The following is a 25,776-nucleotide window of genomic DNA, read 5'->3' as shown; positions in this document are numbered from 1 at the left end:
GCGTCTTGGTGACGTGGAATGCTTCCACTGTGACGACTGCATTTTGGTTTCCAGGTCGTACCCGTACACCCAGGAGACATCACCAGTGATAATGGTGTTCATGAAGTCAGGATCACTGTTTGTGGAGTCCAGAATGTCCAGTGAGACTTCAACACAAAGTTCCCTTTGCTCCGCCGTCAGCAGCTTCAGCACAACTTTATCAGCCACTCTTTTCATGGCCAAATCTTGGGTCACAATGGAGTGAGCCGAAAAAGTGCTGAAATATACCTCTTCTGCATTTTCTCGGATAGTCACACGGCGGTCCCGCATCACCACAGCGTTCACTTTGGCAATGGCATGCTCATGTTGGCATATTGATGGCCGAGCAGAGCGTGGCTCGCTCTCCGCCGATGTGCGACCGTTTTTAAACCGATTGAACCACTCCTTAATCTATGTGATGCCCATAGCATCGTCACCGAACGCCATCCGAAACTTTCGAATGGTTTCCACCTGGCTATCGCCCAGTTTTTGGCAAAATTTGATGCAGTAACGCTGCTCATTTTGCTTTTGTCCTCCTCAAGGAAAATAGGCTTATGGATAGCTTAGGCGCATGAGGAAAAATGTTTTGAATGAAATAGTTTTTGTTGTATTAAAGAACATTTTATAATGCTGCTTCTGCGCCTATGAAGGTATTTCGCTTTTGTAAGTACAATATTTGGAATATCGACTGAGGGACAGCATATTTCATTAAATAAATAAAGGACATATATTTTATTAAGCTTTACAGAAAAGTTAAAATATGTATGTACATGTATGTAAGTATATAAGTCAAACCTTTGATCTTTTGATATATAAGATCCTCTAACTCCTGGTTGGAGCATAGATCGTTTAATGGTAATGTGTCGTAAGTACCAAATTATCTACTTTATTGCGACAGAAATATTTAAATATTTTTTAATTCTTATTTTATTTATTTATTTATAAAAGGAGAAACAATTGTAAATAATTGCTACACTTAAATCTATAGCACTGGATGCTATGGCCATCGGCTAGATAAAAAAATGTAGTATACTTAACTAATAATATCAGGGCAGTCCATAAGTTCGTGCGTATTTTACCCATAATTTCACTTTTGTGCGATTTCTGCATACAAAAAATTATTCGTGGAATATAACGGAACTATTAATATTTTCTTTGATATATTGTGCATTCAACAAGTGATTTTAATCGCGTGTTGTTAAAAAGTAAAATGGAACCTTCGAACGCGTATAATAGGCATATCTTGTATTTTTTTTTATAAAAGTGGTAAAACTGCAACAACTTCTGCTGCAGAAATAAACACTGTTCACGGAGAGGATACCGTGAGTGTTAAAACTGCGCAAAAGTGGTTTTCAAAATTGCGAAGTGATAACTGTGACGTGGAGGATGCCCCGCGCGCTGGTCCTCCTGAAGTCTTTAACTCCGACGACTTGCTCGAACTCGTGGAAGCTGAGCGAAATTTAACAGTCGATATGATAGCTCTGAGGTTAAATTCATCGCATGGAACAGTTCACAGGCACTTGGTTCAGTTGGGAAAGGTTTCAAATCTGGGAAAATGGGTTCCGCATAGACGTTCCGTCGCCAACCTTCAGCAGAGAGTGACTGTGTGTTCCCAGCTGCTGCAACGGATTGAAAATAAAAGTTTTTTGAACCGTATCGTAACTGGTGATGAAAACTGGGTCCTTTACAATAATCCTGTTCGCAAACGCCAAAGATTAGATAAAGATGAAACACCGCAACCGAACCCTAGAGATTGCCTTCACCCCAAGAAGATTCTCCAGTCAAAGCAGACGATAACTGCTGATTATTATTCCTATCAGCTATCAAACCTGAATAAGGCACTTAAAAAAAATCGACCGTCTTTAGTGAGTAGACGCAAAGTTTTGTTTCACCACGACAACGCAACACCTCATACCGCAAAGCAAACATTAGGTAAGTTGAACGAGCCCGGATGGGAGCTAATGCCGCATCCACCACACTCTCCGGATATTGCACCTTGTGATTATCACCTTTTCCGTGGACTTCAATTCCATATGAGTAACAAGAACTACTGGCAGAACTACTAAAAGAAGCTTTATAAAGGGATATCGAAGCGTATTTTGGCTCCAAGGACAAACAATTATTTGAGCAGGGAATTAAAAATTTGACTAAACGTTGGGAAGACATTGTAAATAATAAAGAAAAATATATTATTGATTAATAAATAATTTAAGCATCTTATTTATTAATTTTAAAACCACCTTTAAAAAACGCACGAACTTATGGACTGACCTGATATTTAGTACATAAAAATATATTAATGCGTATATTTATAACGGATGTAAGGATATTTGATTATATGCTGGTTTTACATAGAGAGTGTGATAGATTATTAATGTAGGAGGTTTGAATAAAATATTTTATATAAAAATCCTACAAAAATCAAAAATCGGCAAATCGCAATTTTGCCATTGCATCACATATGATATATTAGTGCGTACGTACAAATGTACAGGGTCCGGCACTTGAAGTGTAACCAACTTCAGACCGCTCGCGCGGCTGATGCACGGGTATCAGCTGTCTGCTAGTTGGTTAAATGGCAGTACAGAGTCTTGTTTACAAGCGCGCGAAATAATTTTGCCAATAGTAACCACGAAAAAACAAAATCAGTAATGGATTTCACACATAAAAGCAATGGATTTCAAACAAGGCTAGAAAATCACAACCAGCGATTGTTCGTGAGCTCGATCACCTTAAAGTAAATAAAGTTTTTGTTTATAGCACCATTACTCGTTACAATGATACTGGTAGCTTCGCGAAACGTCATGGAGGTGGTCATCAATAGACGGCAACGTCACGTCAAATGCCGACGAAGTGTAAATTAATTGGCGAAAGAACTGAAAATATCTGACCATAGCATCCACCGCATACTGAACAATGATCTCAAAATCAAGCCTTACAAGACCCAAACAATGTCACACCAAAGCAGCAACAAGTCAGAGTTGAGAGAGCGAAGGAGTTGTTTCGCTTGACCAAAAGCGATAATTTTCCGAACATTGTGTTTTCTGACAAGAAAATCTTTCAAATTGAGCAATTCGTAAAGTCCCAGACCGATAGGGTTTATTTAACCGACCGTTCATGCGAGAGTCATTTGAGTCATCGATTGGCCACCAGGAGACACCACCCGCAACAGGTAATGGTTTGGGCCGCTGTAACCGCAGATGGGCGCTCTCCAATCGTTTTCATCGCGCCTGGCGTCAAGGTAAATACGAAATATTATAGGGAAAATATTCTGGAGGTTGCTTTGAAGCCGCGGGCAGACAAACATTTCGGTGGCATGAACGTTTCAACAGGACTCGGCACCGTCTCACTAAAACAAAAACGTTCCGAACTTCATAACGTCCATACAATGGCCCTCAAATTCACCAGACGCGAATCCGATGGATTGTTCTCTTTGGGCCAATTTGGAGAGCAAGGCTCGCACTAAAAGTTTCACCAGTATCGAGGCACTGAAAAAAGCCATTGTCAGCAAGTGGGCTAAAATACCTGCAAGTCACATTCGGGCAGCTTCCGATTCATTTCTCAACCGTCTCAAGGCCATAGTCTAGGCAAAAGGTGGTCATATCGAGCAAAAGTAAATTTATTCTTAATTTTTTTTTACAGGATATGGTTTATTTATAGGTTAATTGTATAGTTTTAATATCATAATTTAGTATTGTAGTCTAATTTATAATATTGCAATATTTTTTACTCGTTACATCTGGTCACCTTAATTCTTGTACAAGGACTTGCATTATATTAATACACATTATCCCATATTTGTCATTTCCTAACGTTCGTATCGACTTATATTCTTATATACATATATTATATATGAGCTGTGCTAAGCAAACACTTCGAGACCTGAATTTCGACATCAACTGGGATCGGTGAACCTTAGCAATTGTAAAAAGAACAACAATCACACGATCGCGTAAATCTTAAATCGGAAAATAAATTTTAAGGTTTTATGAAAATAAAAGTGTTTTAACTAATTTTAAAATTAATAGCTGCGAAAAAACTTGGTGGCCGAACACATTATCTATTAATTCCCTTTAATTCATTTTATTATCTGTTATAATTAATTAACAATAATTATAAAAGGAAAAAAAGCTACTTATTATAACGAAACCAGAGTATTGGCAAACTTCACTAAAAGACAAAAAAAAACAATAGCAAAATAGTACAATATAAACAAATTAATATTTTGTCGCCAAGACAATGAAACCAATTTTTTGGTGGCCATTCCTCCACCAGTACCACCTTTAACTCTGCTTTTGTTCGTATAACACGCTTCATAGCGTGCCCATCTACCATAGCTCTTCCAACAAATTGTCAGTTAGGTATAGATCAGACAGTGTTAGGTTTTCTCCACAGAGTTTGCCGTCCATCAGATTGAAAGATGTTGAATTTGCTTTCATCCGAGAAGAGTGCATTGTCCCAAAAGTGACTTGGCTTGTCTAGATACGTCTTAGCATAGGCTAAACACTTGTTTTGGTTCACTTGAGATATGAGAGGTTTGCGTCCAGCCGCATGATAATTGTAGTTCTCCTTATGCAATGCTCTCCGGACCCTTATTGGATGAATATTCTTTCCCATCTCTTCATTTACTTTCGCTGCGATGAATGCCTCGTACGATGTAGCGGCTTCTGTTTATCATTTCACTAATCTCGACGTATGAGTTGCCCCGATTGTGCAAATATAGTATTATTTCGCGCTGAGATTCGGTGGTTTCACTTTTTTCTGCTCATTTTACAAAGAAATTAAGCAAACTTCGCAATAATTGAAGGCACTTCGGCGGAGCCCGTCGCCGAATGAGTTGGTGCGTGACCACCATTCGGAATTCAGAGAGAACGTAGGTTTTGTTCTTGGTGAAACTCTTTTTAATTAGCGGTCACAGCTCGAATGGAAACAAAAAATTTATCGTTCGGAGTCAGCTTGAAACTGTACGTCCCTCCATTTGCCAAACAATATCAAGACCAGAAATGGGAGGAAATGAGTTGAAGGGAATATAATAGATAATGTATGAGGAGTGTTCAAAAAGTATCGCGAATTTTGTGTTTTTTTCAAAAGTTATTGATTTATTCATTAATATCAATTTTGTCCCCTTCAAAGTAATCCCTCCTCCTTCGGAACCGTCTTTATCTCGTCAATCGTAGCGTAGCGTCGTCCTTTCATGGGTCTCTTCAGTTTCGGGAAGAAGAAAAAGTCACACTGGGCCAGATCTCGGGAATACGGTGGCTGTAGCATCATTAGTGTGTTGTTTTTGGCCAAAAAGTCGTGCACAAGCAATGATGTGTGAGGAGGGGCGTTATTGTGATGCAAGAACCAATTTTTGTTCTTCCACATATCCTTGCGTTTCTGGCGGATTGCTTCGCGTGAATTGCGCATTACTAGTAGGTAATATTCCCTTTTGACCGTTTTACCCTGTGGCAAGAACTCATTATGCACAACGCCCATGCAATCGATGAAAACGGTAACCAAAACTTTTGCATTCGACTGAACTTGGCGCGCTTTTTTCGGGCTTGGTTCATGCGGCAGCTTCCATTGAGATAATTGAGCTTTGGTTTTCACATCATAACCATAAACCCACGATTCGTCACCAGTGATGACCCTCTGGAGCAAATTTGGGTCGTCACGGGCAGAGTCCAACATCTCATTAGCAGTGTTCATGTGATGCTGCTTTTGGTTGAAATTGAGCAGTTTTGGTACGAATTTTGCGGCGACCCGTCTCATGACCAAATCATTGAAAAAAATCGAATGGACTCGACGATTGGCCAATACCATTTTCTTCACTTCACCAATTTTTTGTCTGTTGTTGAAGTACTCGGCCGTCCGGCACGCTTTTCGGCGTTCACATCTTCTCGACCTTCTGAGAACATTTTGTACCACCGATAAACGTTGATTTGGTCCAAAGAAGCTTCTCCGTATGACAGAGTCAACATTCGGAATGCATCCGAATAGTTAATTTCGTTTTTCACCCAAATTTTGATACAGGTTCCTTGATCCATCTTTTTGAATAGGTAAGAATCGAAGACGAGCCGAAACACGTGCAAGCAAAGCAGCTGTCAACAATTAACTGAACATTCAAAATGGTCGAACTCGTTGGCATGAGTGAGAGACATGAATACCAACATATCGCCACAAAAAAATCGAAATTCGAATATACGTAACCTGCGAAAACTCAAAATTGGCGATACTTTTTGAACACACCTCGTATCTTTCTGTCTAGCGAGTTTTTTCGTGAATAAAAATCAATTCATACAGGGTTTGATTGAAAAGTAATGAGCCTTCCCGCACGGAGCGTCTGCCAAGCCTTCTACCTTCCCCTTTCACTAGTGACCGGTCTCAGTCGCTGGCAACAGCAGTGCAGTCAACATCGCTCCGCGCGTGAAAGCTGTTTTAAAAGTGTGTTAGGATTTTGCAGTGGCGAAAATGCAGCGATCGTTGGAGCAACGTTACTCGATCAAATTTTGAGTAAAGCTAAACAGTTTGTACATCCAGGAAGCACTGTAAACGCGGCATTTTACAAAGAAGAGCTCCTTCGGCTGAAAATCGCGTCGCCCGGGTTCGCCCCGACTACGTCAACAATTGGACCCTTCATCACGACAATGCGCCGGCGCACACCGCCTTCCTCTGCCGCGTTACAACAGTCCTTCCGGGGAACTTCAAGCTTATCCAACTCAATTGCAACGAACACATGAGGAAAAGAGATGAGGTAGTCAACTTCATGAACCCACATGCAATCAAAATAGCTGCGGTCCAAGGGACAAAACTGCTCGCTAGCTCCTCCCGGATAAGCAGGAATGGCTACAACATGCACGAGCGAGACAGTGGTGGTGGCGTAGCGTTTATAGTCCACCACACAGTGCAGTATCATCTTATCAATGAAGGCGTCGGCCGCAAGGAGAGCATATTAGAGTGTCCAAATATAGCTGTCCAGTCAAGCGATGCCAATTCGAAATTTTAAACTCAACTGGTCACCCAACATAAGCGGACTAAAACAAAGCGATAGTGGATTTTTCAATAAAGTTTATTTCCTTAATTCTGAAATATAATTATTGTTGTAAATCGGCAAATCACAGTATTCTTACGAAGAGTAATTATGGTCGAGCGATCTGTAGGGATTGCTGCTGATAGCTATGGCACTTGGGAGCTGCACATGCGGGGAATACTGATATAAGCGAATTTGTAGAGCTACGCCGACTGCGAAGCCTCACACGAAATGTGGATGAAGCTACAGTCCACCTTTCGGAATAAAAGATCTGCGAGAAAGCCACCCTACTAAAACGAAGAGCGCTTGCAGGTTTGAAAAAAACGACCATGTACGCGAACATCTCAACCAGTTTTTCCATGCGGTTAGCAAGGGGGCGTCCATAAATTACGTGAGGTGTTTTTTTCAATTTTCTGATCCTCCCTCCCCCCCTGGTGAGATGTCGTGAGATTTTATTCAACCCCCTCCCCCATCCCCCAATCTCACGTGAGATTTTTCAAAATATGGGTTTCTTATGTAAACGCGTTGGATTGTTATTGTAAAAAGAAAAAAAATTTGCTTCGTGCTTTTATTTACGACTAGTTAAGGCTAGTAATCAATATTGCTGAGAGTTATAAGTGTAATACAAATTTAACAATAGAAGACTTAAATCGTAACTACTGCGATTAAAAAAAGAATATCTACTCTAATTCAGTCCATGGAGAATCATGCGCGGTTTCAAGAGAGACTATTGGGACCAACATGACCATATGATTTTCAGTAAAATCATGTGCTCCTTCAACTTCGTTCTAATCTAGCCACTCTAAGCCGTTGACGCTTGCGCACAGTAACTCATTAGCTCGTCTTGTGACAATCCGTAAGGGTCGCACTTTGCGGAACATACGCGCTTGCTTAGCTGGTGCAATGTGAGCTGCTCTCCTGTGCTCTGCAGCTCTTGTGATAGATGCGAAGTAAATACCGCATGTACTGCAGCATATTTTCTCTAAATCATCACGTATACTTGGGCAATAGAGTTCAATAGGCGTGCTGATGAAGGCATTCAGCGCTTCAATCGGTACGCGTATTAGAAATGGAGCAAATGATTTTCCGTCATGTTCTTTAAAGTCCGGAATTGTCAAACGTCAACCTGAGTGATAAGGCGTTCGGCTCATAGTGGCGCGAAAACAACCGACGGGCTACACTGTACCGCAAATTCAGATTAAATTGAGCTATTTGGTATAAAACAAATATGGTGGTTTGACAGTAGTAATGTACATATAACGTCGAAGTATGAATGAAATTATTTTCTTTCGAACGAATTAGTGAATGATCTTAATCATACTACGATTACGCTTGAGATTAAATCTTAAGCATGTACAATTTTTTTGTTTCAATCAGAAAAAAAATTGCGTGATATTTGCCGAGACCCCCCCTCTCTCCAACGTAAGATTAGATGAGATTTGACTCGACCCCCTCCCCCCCTTAAACATCTCACGTAATTTATGGACGCCCCCCAAACTAAAGAAAATAAATGTGAGCGATGGCGACAATTTACTGGCAACCCTGCTTATTTATAGTTTGCCTGTTCTACGGGTAAAAATCCAGAAATCCAGCAAACCTAAAGCAGCTGCTGTAAATTCTAAAATAAGGGCATTTTAAGAAGTTTGCAATGTGAAACAAAAGGCGAAAGACTAACCCAGAACGTGCGTAGGTGCGTCAAAAATGAGCACAATAAAGCACAAAAAATTCACATCCAAATAAACGCTGCATTGCACTAGAAGAAAATGAAATTTTATTCTATTTGAATATACTTCTCAACCAATTCGTGCAGTTATTGGTGTTTGGATAGCGGTTGCTTATCCCATATGAAAGCTCTTTTGATAACTTCAAGGTAATGAGCATATTATTGAGCCCTGCAAACAACTACTGCAGACATCAGGGTAATATCAAAGTAGATATCAACAAAAAGGGCTCTGGCTGATGAGGCTGAAGTCATGAAAAGCGGAAAACCAATACACACAGCGAAAAGAATTGGTGATTTGTACTACGTAATCAGTGCGGAAACCATCGCTGCTGATAAACACTGCGATTGTGAAAATGGTATGTTCGTTTACCGATCATGGTACATGGTACTGAAGTCAACACAAAAGAACAAATGCCTCCACATATACAAATGTTTCCGAGACGATGAGAACTGGTTCTCACTCCGGGCGAAATACTTTGTAACCATTTCAGATGACTACTCAAAATACAGTGATATTTATTTTATCAAACACAAATCTGAAGTGTTTGAGAGGTTCAAAAATTTAAAAACTCAGCTGAGATATTCACTGGCAGAAGAGTGAAAGCGTTGGAATCCGACAACGCGATTTTCAGAAGTATTTATGTGATTGCGGTATTACGAGGCGATTGACAGCCCCACATATGTACGCCGCAACAGAATGGCGTTTCTGAGTCCAAAACTCGTACACTATTAGATATGGTTGGGTGTATGTTCAAGCAAGCTAACCATTAGTGTTTTGAGCAGAGGCGTAAATACAACCGATTATGTACATAAGGAATAGATAAGGAATAGGTGTCTGACCAATTCTCTTAGCGATGAAATACCACTTAAATACAACCGATTATGTACATAAGGAATAGATAAGGAATAGGTGTCTGACCAATTCTCTTAGCGATGAAATACCACTTAAGGTTTGAACGGGTAAAACCTCTACCGTTATGCATATCAAGTACTTTGGTGTCAAGACGTTTGTTTTTTTTTTAATAAAACGCGCTATTTCGTGTGAAAGAACAATTCAGTATTTATTTGTATCAGCAAAACGCAAGAAAGAAATGCAAAGCCTACTTGCATGCAAAAGCTTGAGAAAAGACTGAAGGACAGAAGGTCTAAAGAGAACGAAATAAAGTTACCATGCAACTAAAATATACAAATTATTTCAACACTCCCACTTTTTAGTTACATTTCATATTTATAATTAAAAAAAAAACAAAAACTTGCAGATACACAAAACTTGATTTCTTATATGAATCTCAAACCTAATTGCTCCCTAAATTTAATAAATTTATCTTTTGGAAGCGCCTTTATTAGGCCGTCCGCCAGTTGATCAGTTGACGCAACATTTGTAGTGCAAAAACTTGCTCCTCATACTTATCGCGTATGTAGTGGTAACGCACATCAATATGTTTTGTTCTTTTGTGAAACTCCGGATTCTTTATGAGTCGAATGGCGCTTTGATTGTCAACACAAAACATCGTGAAGTCTGGACCACCAAGACCAAACCAAAAACGCTTTAGCCACACAAGCTCTTTTACTGCACCAGAAGCAGCAATGTACTTGGAATCTGTAGTCGATAAAGATACGCACTTCTGACGTTCTGAGCACCAACTCACTATGCTATCGCCGACCATGAATACAAAACCTGATGTTGACCTTCGCGTTTGAATATCACCCGCGTAGTCTGCATCGCTATAACCACGTAATTCAAGATCGCTGCTACTTTTATAAAATTTACCCATGCTCATCGTTCCATTGAGGTACTTCAGTATACGTTTCACTGCCTTAACGTGCGCTGCCGTCGGCTTTTCAATATACCGATTCACGTTTGACACAGTGAAGGCTATATCCGGCCTTGTACCCACCGCCAGATACATAAGACTCCCGACTGCCTCTCTATAGGGAAACTTTATCAGATCACCATCATTGTCAAAATCGCTCAAATTGGTGGAACTGTCAGCAGGTGTGACTACAAAAGAAGAATTTTGCATATTAAACCTTGTTGGCATAAGCATTTTGACCGATGAAAATTGAACCATCAGCGTCGCGGTAAATTTCAAGCCCTCAAAAGAACTTTGCCCCGAAGAATTTTACTTTAAATTCTTCCTGTAGATGCTTCATGAGCTCGGTGATGAGCTCGCTATTTGTTGCTGCAACTAGACCATCATCAACGTAGATTACCAAAATCAAACACCCATCTTCAGTATTGCGCGAAAAAACACATGGATCGTAATTTGACATCTTGAGCCCAAAATGTTGAAGAAAATCTGTAAATGTTTTATTCCAGCAGCGTGCCGCTTCCTTGAGTCCGTATAAACTTTTTGCCAGTTTGCATACACGGCCACTTCCATCGTCATACCCTTTCGGCTGTTGCATAAAAACGTTTTCGCTAAGGTCGCCATACAAAAATGCCGTTTTTACGTCAAACTGCATAAGATGAATTTTACGAACTGCTGCCATAGCCAAAATGCATCGAATAGAAGGAAATCTTGCCACTGGACTAAAAGTTTCTTCGTAGTCAACGCCATACTCTTGGGTAAAACCCCGTGCAACCAAACGTGCTTTGTAGCGTTCAACTTTCCTTTCAGTATCTTGTTTGAGTTTATAAACCCACTGTTGTCAATGATTTTCTGATTTGAAGTTTTTGCAACCAGTGTCCACTAGACTGGCCGTAACTTTTTTTTGTGGAAATCCATAAATTTTCGGGTCTTAAAACATGAGGTTAGGAGTAATGAAAAACGGTGTAATTTTTTAACCCGATCCGATGATGCCTAACCGTGCCCATTTGATCCCAAAGTATGGACAATTTCAAAAAATCACAATTTTTACAAAATTTTTTTTTGTTCCCAATTTAATATATATAATTTAATTTAATTTAATATGTACATATATACTTAATATATATATAATTAAACTTCATTTATATAATTTATTTTAATTTAATAAAATTTTAATTAAATAATTAGATTGTCTATTTAATGAGAGATGTCTTGGTGTAAGACGGATACAATTGCCTGTAGTGCTCAACAACTTGCAGTAAGTACTGTTTATCTTCCTCATTATAAGGAAGCGATCTGTTGTAGTCTGTGATCAATTTCAATGCTCTCTCTGCAGCGTCATTAACTACAGACAAATGCTGACAAATTCGTTTTCCTGCTATATAGTCTTCACTTTCTTACCATGTTGAAGGATCTGATTCCAAAAAACTTGTTTCAATTCCTAAGCGGGTAAAGAATGTTTTAGTTCTTGATGAAATAAAATCATTTATATTCTTGCTGCCGTAAAGCGTTATTTCTGGCATTGTTGCAACAACTCTCTTTGGAACAGCATCTTCCTTTTGGTTATCGCTAGTAATTGCTTCCACCATTTTTCGCTTAATATGTGTAGGAATTTGATCATCAAAAAATGAAAGGCCAACCGCCTCTTCCGACAAATACCATAAATGATTTTTAATTTTATGTAGGAAGGCATTGGATACCTTCTTATCGAAATATACAATCACATCTTGAATGAGCTTAAGGTCATTTTGTGGAGCAGCTATTGGATCCACACAACGAAACCAATATGGAACGTAGATGCAGGTTAAAAAATACAAACGCTTCTTAGACTCTTTATCTCTGAAGTCGTTAATACGAATTGCTCGCGGAACAGAAACATTTTGTAGCAATATAGGCACTTCGACATAAACCTTGCGTGTGATGTTGCACCAGGTGACCGTGCTTGTGAAAAATTTGGTACGTCTTCCCCAACAAAGAGCAACGACAGGGAGCTTCCGGTGCTGATGATTTGCCAAAATTTAGTTCGAACACTGTTTTGACTAGCAACTCACTAACATGGTGACGACAGGGAAAGAAAAGTAGATTTCGGCCCAACCTTTTTTCAAGCAAGAACGCTGCTCCATTATTAACTCCCGTATTAGCCGCTGTTGTATCAAATGATACAATTTGCACAACAAATTATGTATTTCTGCAGCTATTACATCTCCTGTTGAACTTTCAATTTTTGGTATCCCCAGCAGTTTTTCCATATTTTCTCCTGTGACAACGAGAGACAATCTATCTTTCTTTTCTGTGCCTTGGATTTCTACAAGCAGCTTGCCATCCCAGTGAAGGACAAAAATGTCGGGAATCTACAAACAAGTAAAAAGAAAGGTCAAGAATCCAAAATCTTATAAACATATTCAGTAAAACCATTACATTGAATCCATTAATAATCTCTTGAGCTTGTCTGCGACGATAATCTCTCCATCATTATACCTAGGGCATCCAAGTTATCGACTGCAGGCCACGACTCGTAAAAATGATTTTAAGTTTCAACTGAACCTGCTTGCTTTATTTGATAATGTCTTATATAGTACAAAATTGCTTACTTGCTAATACAATTTGCTTACTTACTAATACAATTTGCTTACTTACTAAATTCTTATTTTGCTACAATTTACAATGAAATTGCTTACTTGCTAAATTGTTATTTGTGTAATTCAATATTCCGTTGCGGCGGCTTATATTCCGTTGCGATTGCTTCCGCTAAATATTGCATGTAAGTAAATATTGGCTAATCATCAAATTGCAAATGGAACAGGTAAGTAAGGTTCTTCACATTTTGTCGCGATCACTTTCGTTCGCACAAAATGTGATTTAGCTGTTTCTGCATTTTTATGAACAGATAGTATAAGTAAGGTTCTTCACATTTTGTCGCGATGACCTCTGTTCGCACAAAATGTGATTTTGCTGTTTCTGCATTTTTATGAACAGAGAATATTGACTGTGTTAACTTCCATGGCTGCAATGTCAAATATGAAGTTTTCAATTTTATCCTTAAACTCTGCTTCATTTTTACGACACTTCTCGTTAGGAGTCTTGGAATGTGTTTGTAAATTTCTCCATTCCTCGTAAAGATTTTTAAGTTTTTTAATACAATTTTTTTCTTGCGCCGTGGGAATTTTAGCTTTTTTCCAAAATTCAATCGTGGCACCAATCGTGTATTTCGTACTGCTTTCCAAAGTCAAGTTTTCGTGCCTCATTTTGTAATTCAATAATTGGAGCACCTGTTTCATTGATGGCAACTTGGCTCCCAAAATAACACTTTCACATTCACCCACAAGAAATATTTTTTGCTCAGAAGGTAATCTTTTTTTCGGAATGCCTGATAATGATTTTGAGCTCATTTTTTCACTAACTAATTACTTTTGTACTATTAAACGCATAAGACAACTGAAACTGAATAAAAATGCAATGCCATAGCCTACCAATTCAAATGTCGAGAAAAAAATTCACACTGAATAAGAATGCAATGTTAAAGCCTACTAATTCAAATGTCGAGTAAAAATTCAAAACTTTTAGCGTATTCAGCGAACACAACAATTGATAAATTGTTTAGTGATCACCAAAGTGTTGATTGTGAAACAAATTTTTATTTTTATTATTATAGTGAAGTGTGAAAAATTATTTAAAAAGTACCTTTGCATAAAATTTAAAAATAATTATTTCATTTAGCAGCTGGCTCAACACACCGTTCATAAAACACAATTTCTACTAGTCAACTGACGGTGAAATATTTTCCACGTATCACTAATCAGTTATGTGTGCTGAAAGCGCCTTTTGTCAGGTGGCTTTCGCGATATAAATTGGGCCATACCGCAATAAAGTAAACAAGATCATTAATTAAAATCGCATCACATCAATAAATATAAGATTCGAACAAAAAAATTGGAAACGAAAAAAAATTAGTAAAAATTGTGATTTTTTCAAATTTTCCATACTTTGGGATCAAATGGGCACGGTTAGACATCATCGGATCGGGCTAAAAAAATATACCGTTCTTTATTGCATCTAACCTCATGTTTTACGACCCGAAAACTTTTGGATTTTCAATTTTTATTTTTCTCCATACAAGCTGCGGCCAGTCTAGTGTCCACGTTCCATTTTCGATCAATGAGTCAAGTTCATCATCTATAGCTTGCTGCCATTTTTCGCGTTCATTAGACTGCATAGCCTCCGCAAATGATTTAGGCTCCTGACATATCATAATAGCCGCCGTATGTTGTGCAGTTGTTCTGCTGCGTAGACGACTAGCTATACAACTTCTATCGTTGTTATTCTTGTTGCTTACATTTACCGCATCATCGTTGTCAATAAACTCAACGTCGTTATCTTGTGTGTCTTCTTCTTGACACTCAACGTCATGCAAGTTTTCAAAGCGTTCTTCTTGCATTTTATCTGTTTGCAATTTAAAAGTCACTGTTTCCGGAAGGAATTGCACATCACATGAAATTTCAACTTTTTGATGTTTTGGGTTCCGAACTCTAATAGCTTTGTGATTGTCAGCATACCCGATGAAAATTCCCTTCCACGATTTTGCATCCGACTTGCGCCGCTTTTCCTTAGGTAAATGGACGTAATCTTCAACTCATCATTGACAAACCCAAGCCCATTGTCTGTCCGCATTCACTTGATCATTTTTTGATCCATTTTCTCAGCTTGCATCAAAAAACTTTTGATAGCACCAGGTGCTTCTGATTTTTCTTTCATGAAATACACGAAACGTAGAAGTGAAGAGTCATCTTTAATAAGTAGAAAATATCTAGCCCCGCCGATCGATTTTTCTTGCATTGGACCGCATACATCCGCAAAACAGAGTTCTCCACAGCCTTTCGACTTCACTTCACGCGATTTAAAGCTGCCTCTATGTTGCTTGCCCAGTATGCATCCTTCGCACGTAAATTCCTCTTCAATGAAATCTACATTGGAGCTCTTGAGGAACTGCCTAACATGTGTCGAATTCTGATGACCCAGTCGATTATGCCACGTACGCAATGCTAACTTCTCACTTACCGAAATATTTACCATGCTAATTTCCGGAACCTTGATCAACATTTGAAACAGTACTTCCGTCTTTTCTAACGAATTTGCAGTTACCGCTATCCGATCGAAAATGAAAACCACGATCTAGCGCCTTTGTTTGTGAAAACAAATTATATGTATTGTCCGGCACGTAAAGCACATTTGTCAAAATTTTCTGCACCCATTCTTGACCGTCATTAACTAAAACATTGATGTCACCTTTTCCTGCTGCTTTAATAGCACGCCCATCGCCAACTTTGACAATATCATTGTACTGTTCAAGCGTAGTGAACCAATCTCGCCGCTTTCTCATGTGATCGGTTGCACCCGAATCAAGTACCCAGCTGTCTTGCTTACCCTTTACACTTGCTCCACACACCAGCGCTTCGACATTTTTACGTTGAGTCTCATTCTTTGCGGATTTTGCCATTTGCGGACAGTCCCGTTTAAAATGTTCTTTAGAACCACATTTAAAACCTGCGCCTTTTGTTGTTGTTCAGCTGCTTTTACTTTGTTGCTTCTTCGTATTTTGCCGATTCTGATGCCTGACTACGAACGCCTCTACTTTATTTTTTTCTTGAATGCTCAAACGAAATTCTTCAGCCATCAGTCTGGCTCTCAAGGTGTTCAAATTCTGATCAGATGAACGCACCGATTCCCAAGCACTATGGAAATGATTGTATTCCGCGGGCAACGAAATTAAAATGTTTGTCATAATCATCGAGTCTGATATGGTTTCGCCCTGAACACGAAAATTCTGTACAATTTCCATTAACTTCGACAAAAAAGTCGCAATATCATCTTCTGTATCTTTTGCATAACTGTAATACTTCTGCAGCAAAAACAAAACACTCGCTGTTGATGTTTGCTCGTATACACTTTTGAGTGTATCCCACATACTCTTCGAACAAGCACAGTTAAGAATCTGTCTAAGCGGTTGTTTTTCCAATGCTGTACTTATTGTCCGGCGAGCTCTAGCATCAATTTTACGCCAATTCTTTTGTTCTTGCTCACCTGTCCTGGACAATAGCTCTTCTCCGTTGACCACACCATACATATCACCAGCTTCCAAAATTTGTACCATTTGAAACTTCCATCTCAGCCACTGTGAGCTATCTTGCAGTTTTTCAATTTTGATGTAACTTTCCGAAGACATTATAATAAAATAATACGTTTTCTTTTTTAATTTTTTTTTTTTTTTATTAATTATTAATATGAAAAAATTATTGATCTTTAGAAATTTTTGCGCGACCTATGGGATCTGAGCCCATAACCTTTTGAATAAAACGCGTTATTTCGTGTGAGAGAACAATTCAGTATTTATTTGTAACAGCAAAACTCAAGAAAGAAATGCAAAGCCTACTTGCATGCAAAAGCTTAAGAAAAGAGTGAAAGACAGAAGGTCTAAAGAGAACGAAATAAAGTTGCCATGTAACTAAAATGTACAAATTATTTCAACAGTTTTGATAAGGGAAAAAGCAAACAACAGATTTGACTCTCGCTCAAAAGCATGTATTTTCATTAGATATTCCTAAGAAGCCAAAGTGTATCGTTTGGGGTCGCCGGAGAAGCGACAATGCACTGATAATTATAATTGAATTTGGTGTGCGACCAAATTACCATTTATGTAGATATACATATGTGATTACAGTGTATTTGAAAGTCGATCTTGATGAAGATGTCTACATGGAGATACCTGAAAATCTTGATGTGGTGCTAAAGAAGGTAACATTAAGAGAGTCTTAATCAACACAGGCTCCGAAAGCAAAACGCATCTAGAGCACGACCCAGATATGGCAAAAGCTACTGAAAAGCTGTAATAAGACGGTATGTAGACTTAGAAAATCTATATGTGGTCTTTGTCAGTCTGGTTAGCAATGGTATCAGAAGCTTATGGCTAAACACCATCGAACCATGATCCATGTTTGTTTTACAAAAAGTTAGATGATAATGCTAATTACGATTTACATCGATGATTTGTTGATAGTATCAAATGCTGAACAGTTGTTGCAGCAGTCCCTAGCTGAGATAAAATAAAGGACACTGGCCCTGTTAAAACACGTTTAGGAATAGAATTCCATCAGGATCTAAACAGAAATATACCAAGGAGATTTTAACACGATTCGTTATGGAGCAGTGCAAGCCCATTCAAGCTCCAATGGAACTAAATTGAAGATTGGAACAACCAGCAAGTGAAAACGTAAGCGAAACTAAAGTCTATCCATATACAAAAATAATAGGTGCTCTGATGTACAAGGTGAAGTCCACAATAAAAAAAAAATACCAGTCTAACGGTTAGACGCGATAGAAGTGAAACCTTCCGTAAAACAAAATGAGAGAGAATGAGGCGAAAGCAGCATTAGGAGCGGGATAATTATAGGTTCATTATAATATTGCTATAAAGTTCATATTTTATTTTCTTCATTTTATTATTATTCATCCTCAATGTTTTCAATTTCAACAAATGATACGAGTAGCTTATGATAGCTAAAATATGATACAAATGCTTTGGTTTCGATGTTGTCAACATATCTTTGAAATACCGCGTCAATTGTTGTTTTTGATCGTGTTGTCGATTCAGTGCGAATGTTACACATTTTTAAATTGAATGTTGAGAAAGTCAATTAAAGGAACCGCTGTGTCCAATGCAAAATTTACGTTAAAATCGCCACTTAAAATCATTGGAACTTTATCGTAATCTTTTCTAAGTATCCGCGATACTTCTGGTGTATACTTTATTAAATTTTCGTGAATGAATTCCGTGATGCTATTTATTGATTGATTCGGTGAAATATAAATTGCAACAATTAATACTGTTTTTCCATTGCTCAATCTGGTCTCGCATGCACATATTTCTCCCACTTTAGAGAGCTGAACAGACAGTGATTCTAGTTGCTGTGCATTCAGATCTATCTGTGGAGTTACAATACGAGCACCGTCTTTTTGATTGTGGTATATTGCAACACCGCCTGCAATTGCGATAAATATTTAAAAATGAAAATATTTACGAATATAAAAATACGGACGCAATGCAGCACACGCGGTTGCTATTATGAGCGTCGTAACGCGTATATTACACAGACGTACTAACATACACACAAACATTCGTAGGGCGCTTGGTCTAAGCAAGTATTAGGTAGTGTAGTATAGGCACACATAATGCCTTCTCGCTCACCGTGGCTCCGTAATACGCAGGCGCGCACACATACGTACTAGCATACATACAAACATACATACGTATGACGCTTGAACTAAACACCAAAGCAAGTAATAGGCAGTGTAGTATACATACTACAATACTCACTAGCAGTACGCAGCCACTCACATATACGTATACCAACATATAACGCTTCGTAGTGTCGCTTTTTCGTTTCATCGAGTCTGAAATCACTCCCAACGATTCTAAAGAAGTTTTCACTTCAAAAGACAGCCGTTATAAAAATGTTTCTGATGACGTCATCTTTTTAATGAGGTAATGCGTTGGAAGTTACATTGCTAGCAAGCTTCCTTTCCACTTCCACTTGGTGACATTCGGTTCGGTTGAAACGAAGTTATTGCGTCTAAAGTGTCAGTATGTTTGTATCATCGGTACAAAAATGAGTTTCGAACAAAGATCTAACATCACATTTTGTTTAAAATCGGTAAAATGTTTACCAAAACATTTGAATTGATGAAAAGAGGTTTATGGCGATGATTGTCTATCTTGTGCCAAAGTTCATGATTGTTTAATTTGTTCATGATTGTTTAATACATTTCAGAGATGGTTGTGAGGACATAAATGACAATGAACATCGGGCCGCTCAGAATCAGTAATCACCTAAAACTCCGTCGAAATTGTTCGTAAATTTATCAAAAATGAACAGAAATCATAGTTGAAATTCATGGAATCGGAGTTGAATATCTCCTAAACATCGATATATCGTATTCTAACTGATCATTTGGGCTTAAAGGGTCTATGCACGTTTCATTTCAACATTCGAAAGACCTCATTATAGAGGCGAGAAAAGACGAGAACTTCCTTCACAACATTTTAACTGGTGGTGAAACGTGGTGTTTCCAACATGAACGTGAAACAAAGTGTCAAAGTGCCGAATGGAAGTCCCCAGACGAGCCACCACCCAAAAAATCGCCGTATTTGCGTGATATGGCTCCTTGTGACTTCCACCTATTCGGAAAATAGCATTTGGCCATGAAAGAAAATCGTTTTGCCTCCGTAGAGGCCATCCAAAAGGCTTGTACCGACATCCTCAAGGACATTCCGGTTAATGACCTGAAACACTCTTTCGACAAGCTTTTAGATCACATAAAATAGGGCATCGAGGGGTGTATTTTGAATATATAAACTCGAAGTTATCAGAACAAAGCTTTTGTCGTTTCTATTTTAGCTCAGTCTTGTTTATTTTGGATTTATTTATTCACCGCGTCCTGAAATTGCATTTCGGGTGAGGTTTTTGACCCAATTCAATTCCAATTACAGCCGTTGACATTGGATAGTCGCTAAACGCGTGGTAAGTGCTGTATGGTGTTGCTGCTGCCGATTGGAGAGCTAGTTTAGCTGGCAGGCGTTCTTATTTTTGCTTTATTTTCATTTTCGCTGGCGCATCTACCAGAGAACGTTAATGAATAGAGAAGTCTTAATGACTGGAAAGTGTTCATTTTCGAGGGGTACTCGTCTCGCGAAGACAATTTCACCACTGACACATTTTTCAACAAAAATTAACAGGAAGGGGCTGAATTATGTAAATTTAGCAGCAAGTGAGTATTATTAACAGCAATTAGCAATGTAAGATATTATTAGAAAAGTTTGTGTGAGGGGCGTAATGTATTTGACATTACAGGTGCTTTTTTTTTGTGATTTATTTCGCCCTTTGGAATTTGGAAAATTGCGCCAGAATAATAAATGTCAATCGCAAAAAGGTAACGGGATTCAAGTTTTGCGAAATTGCAAAGGCGACTTGCAAATTCCAACGGGCGGACTGTAATTCGGGCGTTAAAATCGGTTTTAGAGTGTTAAAGTGCGTTAAAAATTTAGCGTTTTTTTCAAAGCGCCGTGCGTGTATTCGAGTGGTTAAAGTGCGGTAGAAATTTAGCGTTTTTTTCAAAGCGCCGTGCGTAACATCAAAAAATTTAAAACTAAAAAAAAAAATGAGTGATAGATTGTGTCGCGTACGCGGTTGTTCGCGGGACGAAAAACGCCTTTTTTCGTTCCCAAAAGATCCTGAGGAAGTGGCAAAATGGAGGGACAACTTAAAAATCCCGACGGCGGTGCATCTTCCACCCCACAACTCATATGTGTGCGTTAAGCATTTTGAGCCATATGTTGTGGGTGGAAAATGTTTAAGAAAGGGTGCCATCCCCACCCTTCGTTTTGGTAAGTTTTTGTGCAATACATAAGTAGGTACATATGTGTGTTTTTATATTTCGCCATATTTTTATATTTGAGCCATATGTTGTGGGGAGAAAATGTTTAAGAAAGGGTGCCATCCCCACCCTTCGTTTAGGTTAGTTTTTGTGCAATACATAAGTAGGTACATATGTGTGTTTTTAAATTTCGCCATATTTTTATATTTGAGCCATATGTTGTGGGGGGAAAATGTTTAAGAAAGGGTGCCATCCCCACCCTTCGTTTAGGTAAATTTTTGCGCAATACATAAGTAGGTATGTGTGTTTTTATATTTCGCTGAAGCGAACCTACAAGAATAGCAAACACACATACCTGCATATGTATTGCATACATTTCACACAATATTAGGGTGGATAGGTTTTATTGAGGGTGAGGCTTGCTAACTGGTAACATTAGAGTTTTGAGGGAGGAAAGTGGAGTAAGTTAAGAAATTTAAATTAATTTTTGAATGTAAATGATGTTACATATACATATTTATGTGCATATATTATGCTAATTCATTTGATATATGTATGTATGTGCATATATAAATATATATATGTATATATAAATAAATATAAATGGGAATTACCAAGTGTGATAAAATTACCGAGCGAGTAGTTTTGAGGGATTTAGGATATGTATATAATTTCATAGAAAATAATTTTTTATTAATAACCATAATATTACAATACACGGCATCCGTTGCTATGCCTCGTTGAATTAAATCAAAACAACCAATCGGAAAATTTTTACGTCATTTCGTGTAGTCGTTTCGTAGTGATGCGTTATATGTAGTTTGATGAATTATTATATGTTTATGAATTATTATATGTTTTTAAATTATTGAATGTTTATAAATTATTATATTATAAAATACATTTTTTTAATAGGGCATGACGATGACCCTACGTACAGCTGTACAATGCCGAAGAAGCAACGAAGCTGTTGCGTTGTAGGATGCGTAGTGGAAAAGGGTCATGCGTTATACGCCTTTCCTCGACGCGGAGAGGCTAGAAATAGTTGGGCCCTGGCTTGCAACGTGCAACCAGCCGATACTGACAGGCTATATGTTTGTAAGCGCCACTTTAGTCCAGAGCAAGTAACTCGTTATAAAGTTTTAGATGGGGCTGTTCCATCTTTAAGATTAGAGCCAGTTACTAGAAGTCGCTCACCTAGTACTGGCTCTGATTGGGTTTGCCCGCCCGTTACTAAAGTGTACGTAAATCGTACAGTAGGTGTAGGAAACGATCTTACGTTAGAAGAATTCGCAAAATATTCCATGCTAGAGGAAACAAGGCAGGCACCCAAAAACAAAAACATCTGTGAGGACTTAGAAATCACAAGCAGTAGCGAACGATTTGCTCAGGCTGCTCGTTATTATCGGAGCAATGAAATAAATTTAAAAAAAAGAATTCAAGAGTTAGAAGCAGAGAATGAGAAACTACTGCAAAAATATAAATATTTGTGTAGTCGTGCAGTTCTTGCGGAAGAAACTTCAAGCAGTGATGCTGTAACTTTCGCAAGAATGATCGTCAGTGGCCAAAAAAATCGTTATAGCGAGGAGGAAAAGACATTGGCCCAAAACATTAATTATATGTCCTCCAAAGCATATACGTTTATGCGTGACGATCTAGGTTTTGCTTTGCCCCATAAATCATCCCTTTCGCGTTGGCGCCCCATCAAATATGTTGTTCCGGGGTTCGATGCCAATGTCTGCAATAATTTAGAAAAAATTGTTTCAAATATGTCCGACACCGAACGCATAAGCGTTCTATTATTCGATGAAATTATCAGCTATAATAAAGCTAGAGATGTTATCGATGGGTTTGTAGACCATGGGGAAGGTCAACGCGAAAACAAAATTGGGAATAGATGTTTATTTTTTATGGTTAAGGGATTGTGCTCCAAATGGAAATACGTGTTTTCGTATTATATCTCCAGTGGGGGTATACCTACGGAGACATTGATGTCCATTTTGAAAAAAAATATCGCACAACTGAAAAAAATGGGGTTAAATTTGAAAGGTATAGTTTGCGATCAAGGGCCCACCAACATTGCTATTTTTAACACTTTAGGGATTTCTGAGAATCGCCCCTTTCTCCTGCACGAAGACACAAAAATTTTTTGCATGTTCGATTACTGTCACTTGATAAAGTCCGTCCGAAATACGTTGATGAAATATGACATCTTAACACCAGATGGAGTGACAAGCTTCAAGGTGATCAAAAAATTGCTTGATATAGATCAAATGAATCCCCATTTTAAAATTTGTCCGAAACTAACGGAGGCCCATATATATCCCAGTTTTATGGAAAAAATGAGCGTTTCACGCGCGACTCAGGTCCTGAGCAATTCGGTAGCCTCTGGTATCGACATGGCCTTGGCCCAAAATTTATTAGGCAGTGACGACTATGTGATTAAATGCGCTAAGCCCACACAGATGTTCGTTAAAAAAATGAATGATCTCTTTGATGAATTGGATGCAAAAAGATTCCAGTCGAAAAATCCTTCAAAATGTCCGATTAGGCGTGGTGACACCAAAAAAATTCATAGATTAAATAAACATCTAGATTTTTTGCGGTCATTAAAGTTGCCGGGAAACGCACGCGTTAAGTGCATCGAAGGTTTCCGCATAACGATTTTAGCGATGCAAAAGTTATGCGAGGAACTTTTCATTGAGCACAGCTCCCTCAAATTTATTTTCACCGGGAAAATGAATCAAGATGCGTTGGAAAACTTTTTCTATCGCATACGGACTAGTCAGGGTATGAATACCCATCCATCAGCTCACGAAATTCAATACATAGTTGCGCGACTGATCTCAATGAAAATTTTACGCCAGAAATTTGAGAAGAAAGGTTCTAATTGTACAGATGATGACGATATGAATTTAGATTGGTATATAGGCCCCGAGGATCGTCATCTTGAGGCAGGAGTAGGAGACCAGCGAAATGAAGATCTCATTTTAGAAGAGATTGATGTGGAAGATTTAAATTTTGCTGAAGAAAGTCATGAAGCTGAGGTACAAGTGCAGCGTTACTTCACTGGCTATGGTATTTACCAGAAAGTGCTGTGCAAGTTACAATGTGAAAAGTGCACCCACGCCATGACGAAAACAAAAGGGGAGCTGAAGTTGCATTCAGAAGCCCTGATAAGATCAAAAAACTTCACGGATGACAGCGATTTAAGGCTTGTCAATCCTGAAGACAGGGTTTTCGAAGTGTGTCGACTCCAAATGGTGTGGTACCGTAAGCTCTTCGCAAAATATGCCCACATTGCAGGTCTTAGGTGTTCAATGTTGTCCGCTCTAAAAGAAAAAACACAAAAAGAGTTTCCCGACTGGTTTATAGTATCTGGCGAATGTAGAGATCATCGCGTGAAGCTATTAGATTTTCTCTTAACTGTCCTTTTATTCAAGAATGCAAAGTGGCTCTTGCGAAATGAGGCCAATAATGCCAAAGTCAGAAAAATTCAAAATAAATTAAAAAAGCTGTAGGTTGTAAGTAGGTTGTAAGCCAGGGCCCAACGAAAAGAGATTCACCGCTCACCCAGGTAATAAATAATCTATTAGCTATCCTTTGCATATAATGATACCTATTATTTTATTTCAGGGTTTTCCTCTTTTCTATATTTCAGGTTTTTTTATTTATATATTTTACAGGTATTTTCCGTTTCAGGTTTTTTTCTATTTTTTAGTCTATTTTACAGGTTTCTTTTTTATTTTTTCTTCTCTTTCAGCTAGCACCCGAGCCTAGATTTTTAAAGCACTACAATTTTTTCTTAATCATGATGGATTGAGAGTAGTGTTTTAAAAATCAGGTAAATCGCAATGACTTAATCGATGTCAATATCGAAGTCGTGTGAGAAATTGTTATAGTATGAGAACAATTTCGTAATTCATGCTTTCAAAATTTTATATTTTTTTTTTCATTTCAGGAAATGTAATTACCTATTATTTATAGCATCGTAAAATATATACATATACATATAAGAATACTTAAATTACTTGTGAATAAAAATAATTATATTTTTTTTTTTTCATTTCAGGAAATGTAATTACCTATTATTTATAGCATTGTAAAATATATACATATACATAAATTTCTGTGAATAAAAATAAAAAATTAAAATTAAAAAAACTATATTAGTATTTCATTTTCTTAAGGATAATAATATTTATTTGGTAAGAGGATCTTAAAGAAACATATACCAATAATACAATTCGACAGGATTTCATTAGAATATCAATACACATATTCGTTCAGCTCAATAAAATAAATATCTTCATATGAAAAATTGTTCCTATGGACGTGCAAAAGCAAAACACGCATATATAGTACATAAATACATGCATACAAACTGCCATAGCCATACATACATATGAGGCTGCGAGCACTTGCGACAGAAAAAATATTTCGATTTGCTATTGCTGTCGAGAATTTAGAACACATATTTACATACATATATTGATGCATACATATGTACGGAGCCGCGGCCACTCGATTTGACAAAAATTGAAGATTTACCAAATATTGGCAAATAATTCAACGCGAAATATTACAATATTTACTATTTTCAAATTGACGAGAAAATTGTCATATGGGCATATGAGCAGATGAGCTCGAACTTAGTGTTATAGAATATTTTGGATTTTTCAGCGCCGTTGCGACTAAACAAATCATGACCGCTGCGACTGCGCGTATGAATGTATTTTGTTCTTGCAGTCGCCAGGCTTATAATTTTAGCTGTTGTATGTATATAC

General features: G+C 38.0%; 2 protein-coding genes across 2 annotated transcripts; one reads left to right on the top strand and one right to left on the bottom strand.

The window, feature by feature from the left end:
* Positions 1-15,635: 15,635 nt before the first annotated feature.
* On the bottom strand, positions 15,636-16,058 carry LOC128869804 (uncharacterized). The gene has a single exon (XM_054112402.1). It carries the CDS (start codon positions 16,056-16,058, stop codon positions 15,636-15,638), a length of 423 nt encoding a protein of 140 aa, XP_053968377.1.
* A 7,273-nt stretch (positions 16,059-23,331) lies between these two features.
* LOC128869803 (uncharacterized) lies at positions 23,332-25,048 on the top strand. Its single transcript, XM_054112401.1, has 2 exons — positions 23,332-24,566; positions 24,626-25,048. Exon 1 carries the CDS (start codon positions 23,332-23,334, stop codon positions 24,508-24,510), a length of 1,179 nt encoding a protein of 392 aa, XP_053968376.1. The 3' UTR covers positions 24,511-24,566; positions 24,626-25,048.
* Positions 25,049-25,776: the final 728 nt, after the last annotated feature.

Source organism: Anastrepha ludens, chromosome X (assembly GCF_028408465.1).
Source record: "Anastrepha ludens isolate Willacy chromosome X, idAnaLude1.1, whole genome shotgun sequence".
In the NCBI taxonomy this organism is placed as follows: Eukaryota; Metazoa; Arthropoda; class Insecta; order Diptera; family Tephritidae; genus Anastrepha; species Anastrepha ludens.
Note: the sequence above shows the minus strand (reverse complement) of the source record. Positions and strands in the feature narration are given on the sequence as shown.

Bases quoted from the DNA above. Each gene is read 5' to 3' on its own strand.
- LOC128869804 (XM_054112402.1), bottom strand. From the start codon at position 16,058: ATGGCAAAATCCGCAAAGAATGAGACTCAACGTAAAAATGTCGAAGCG.
- LOC128869803 (XM_054112401.1), top strand. From the start codon at position 23,332: ATGAGCGTTTCACGCGCGACTCAGGTCCTGAGCAATTCGGTAGCCTCT.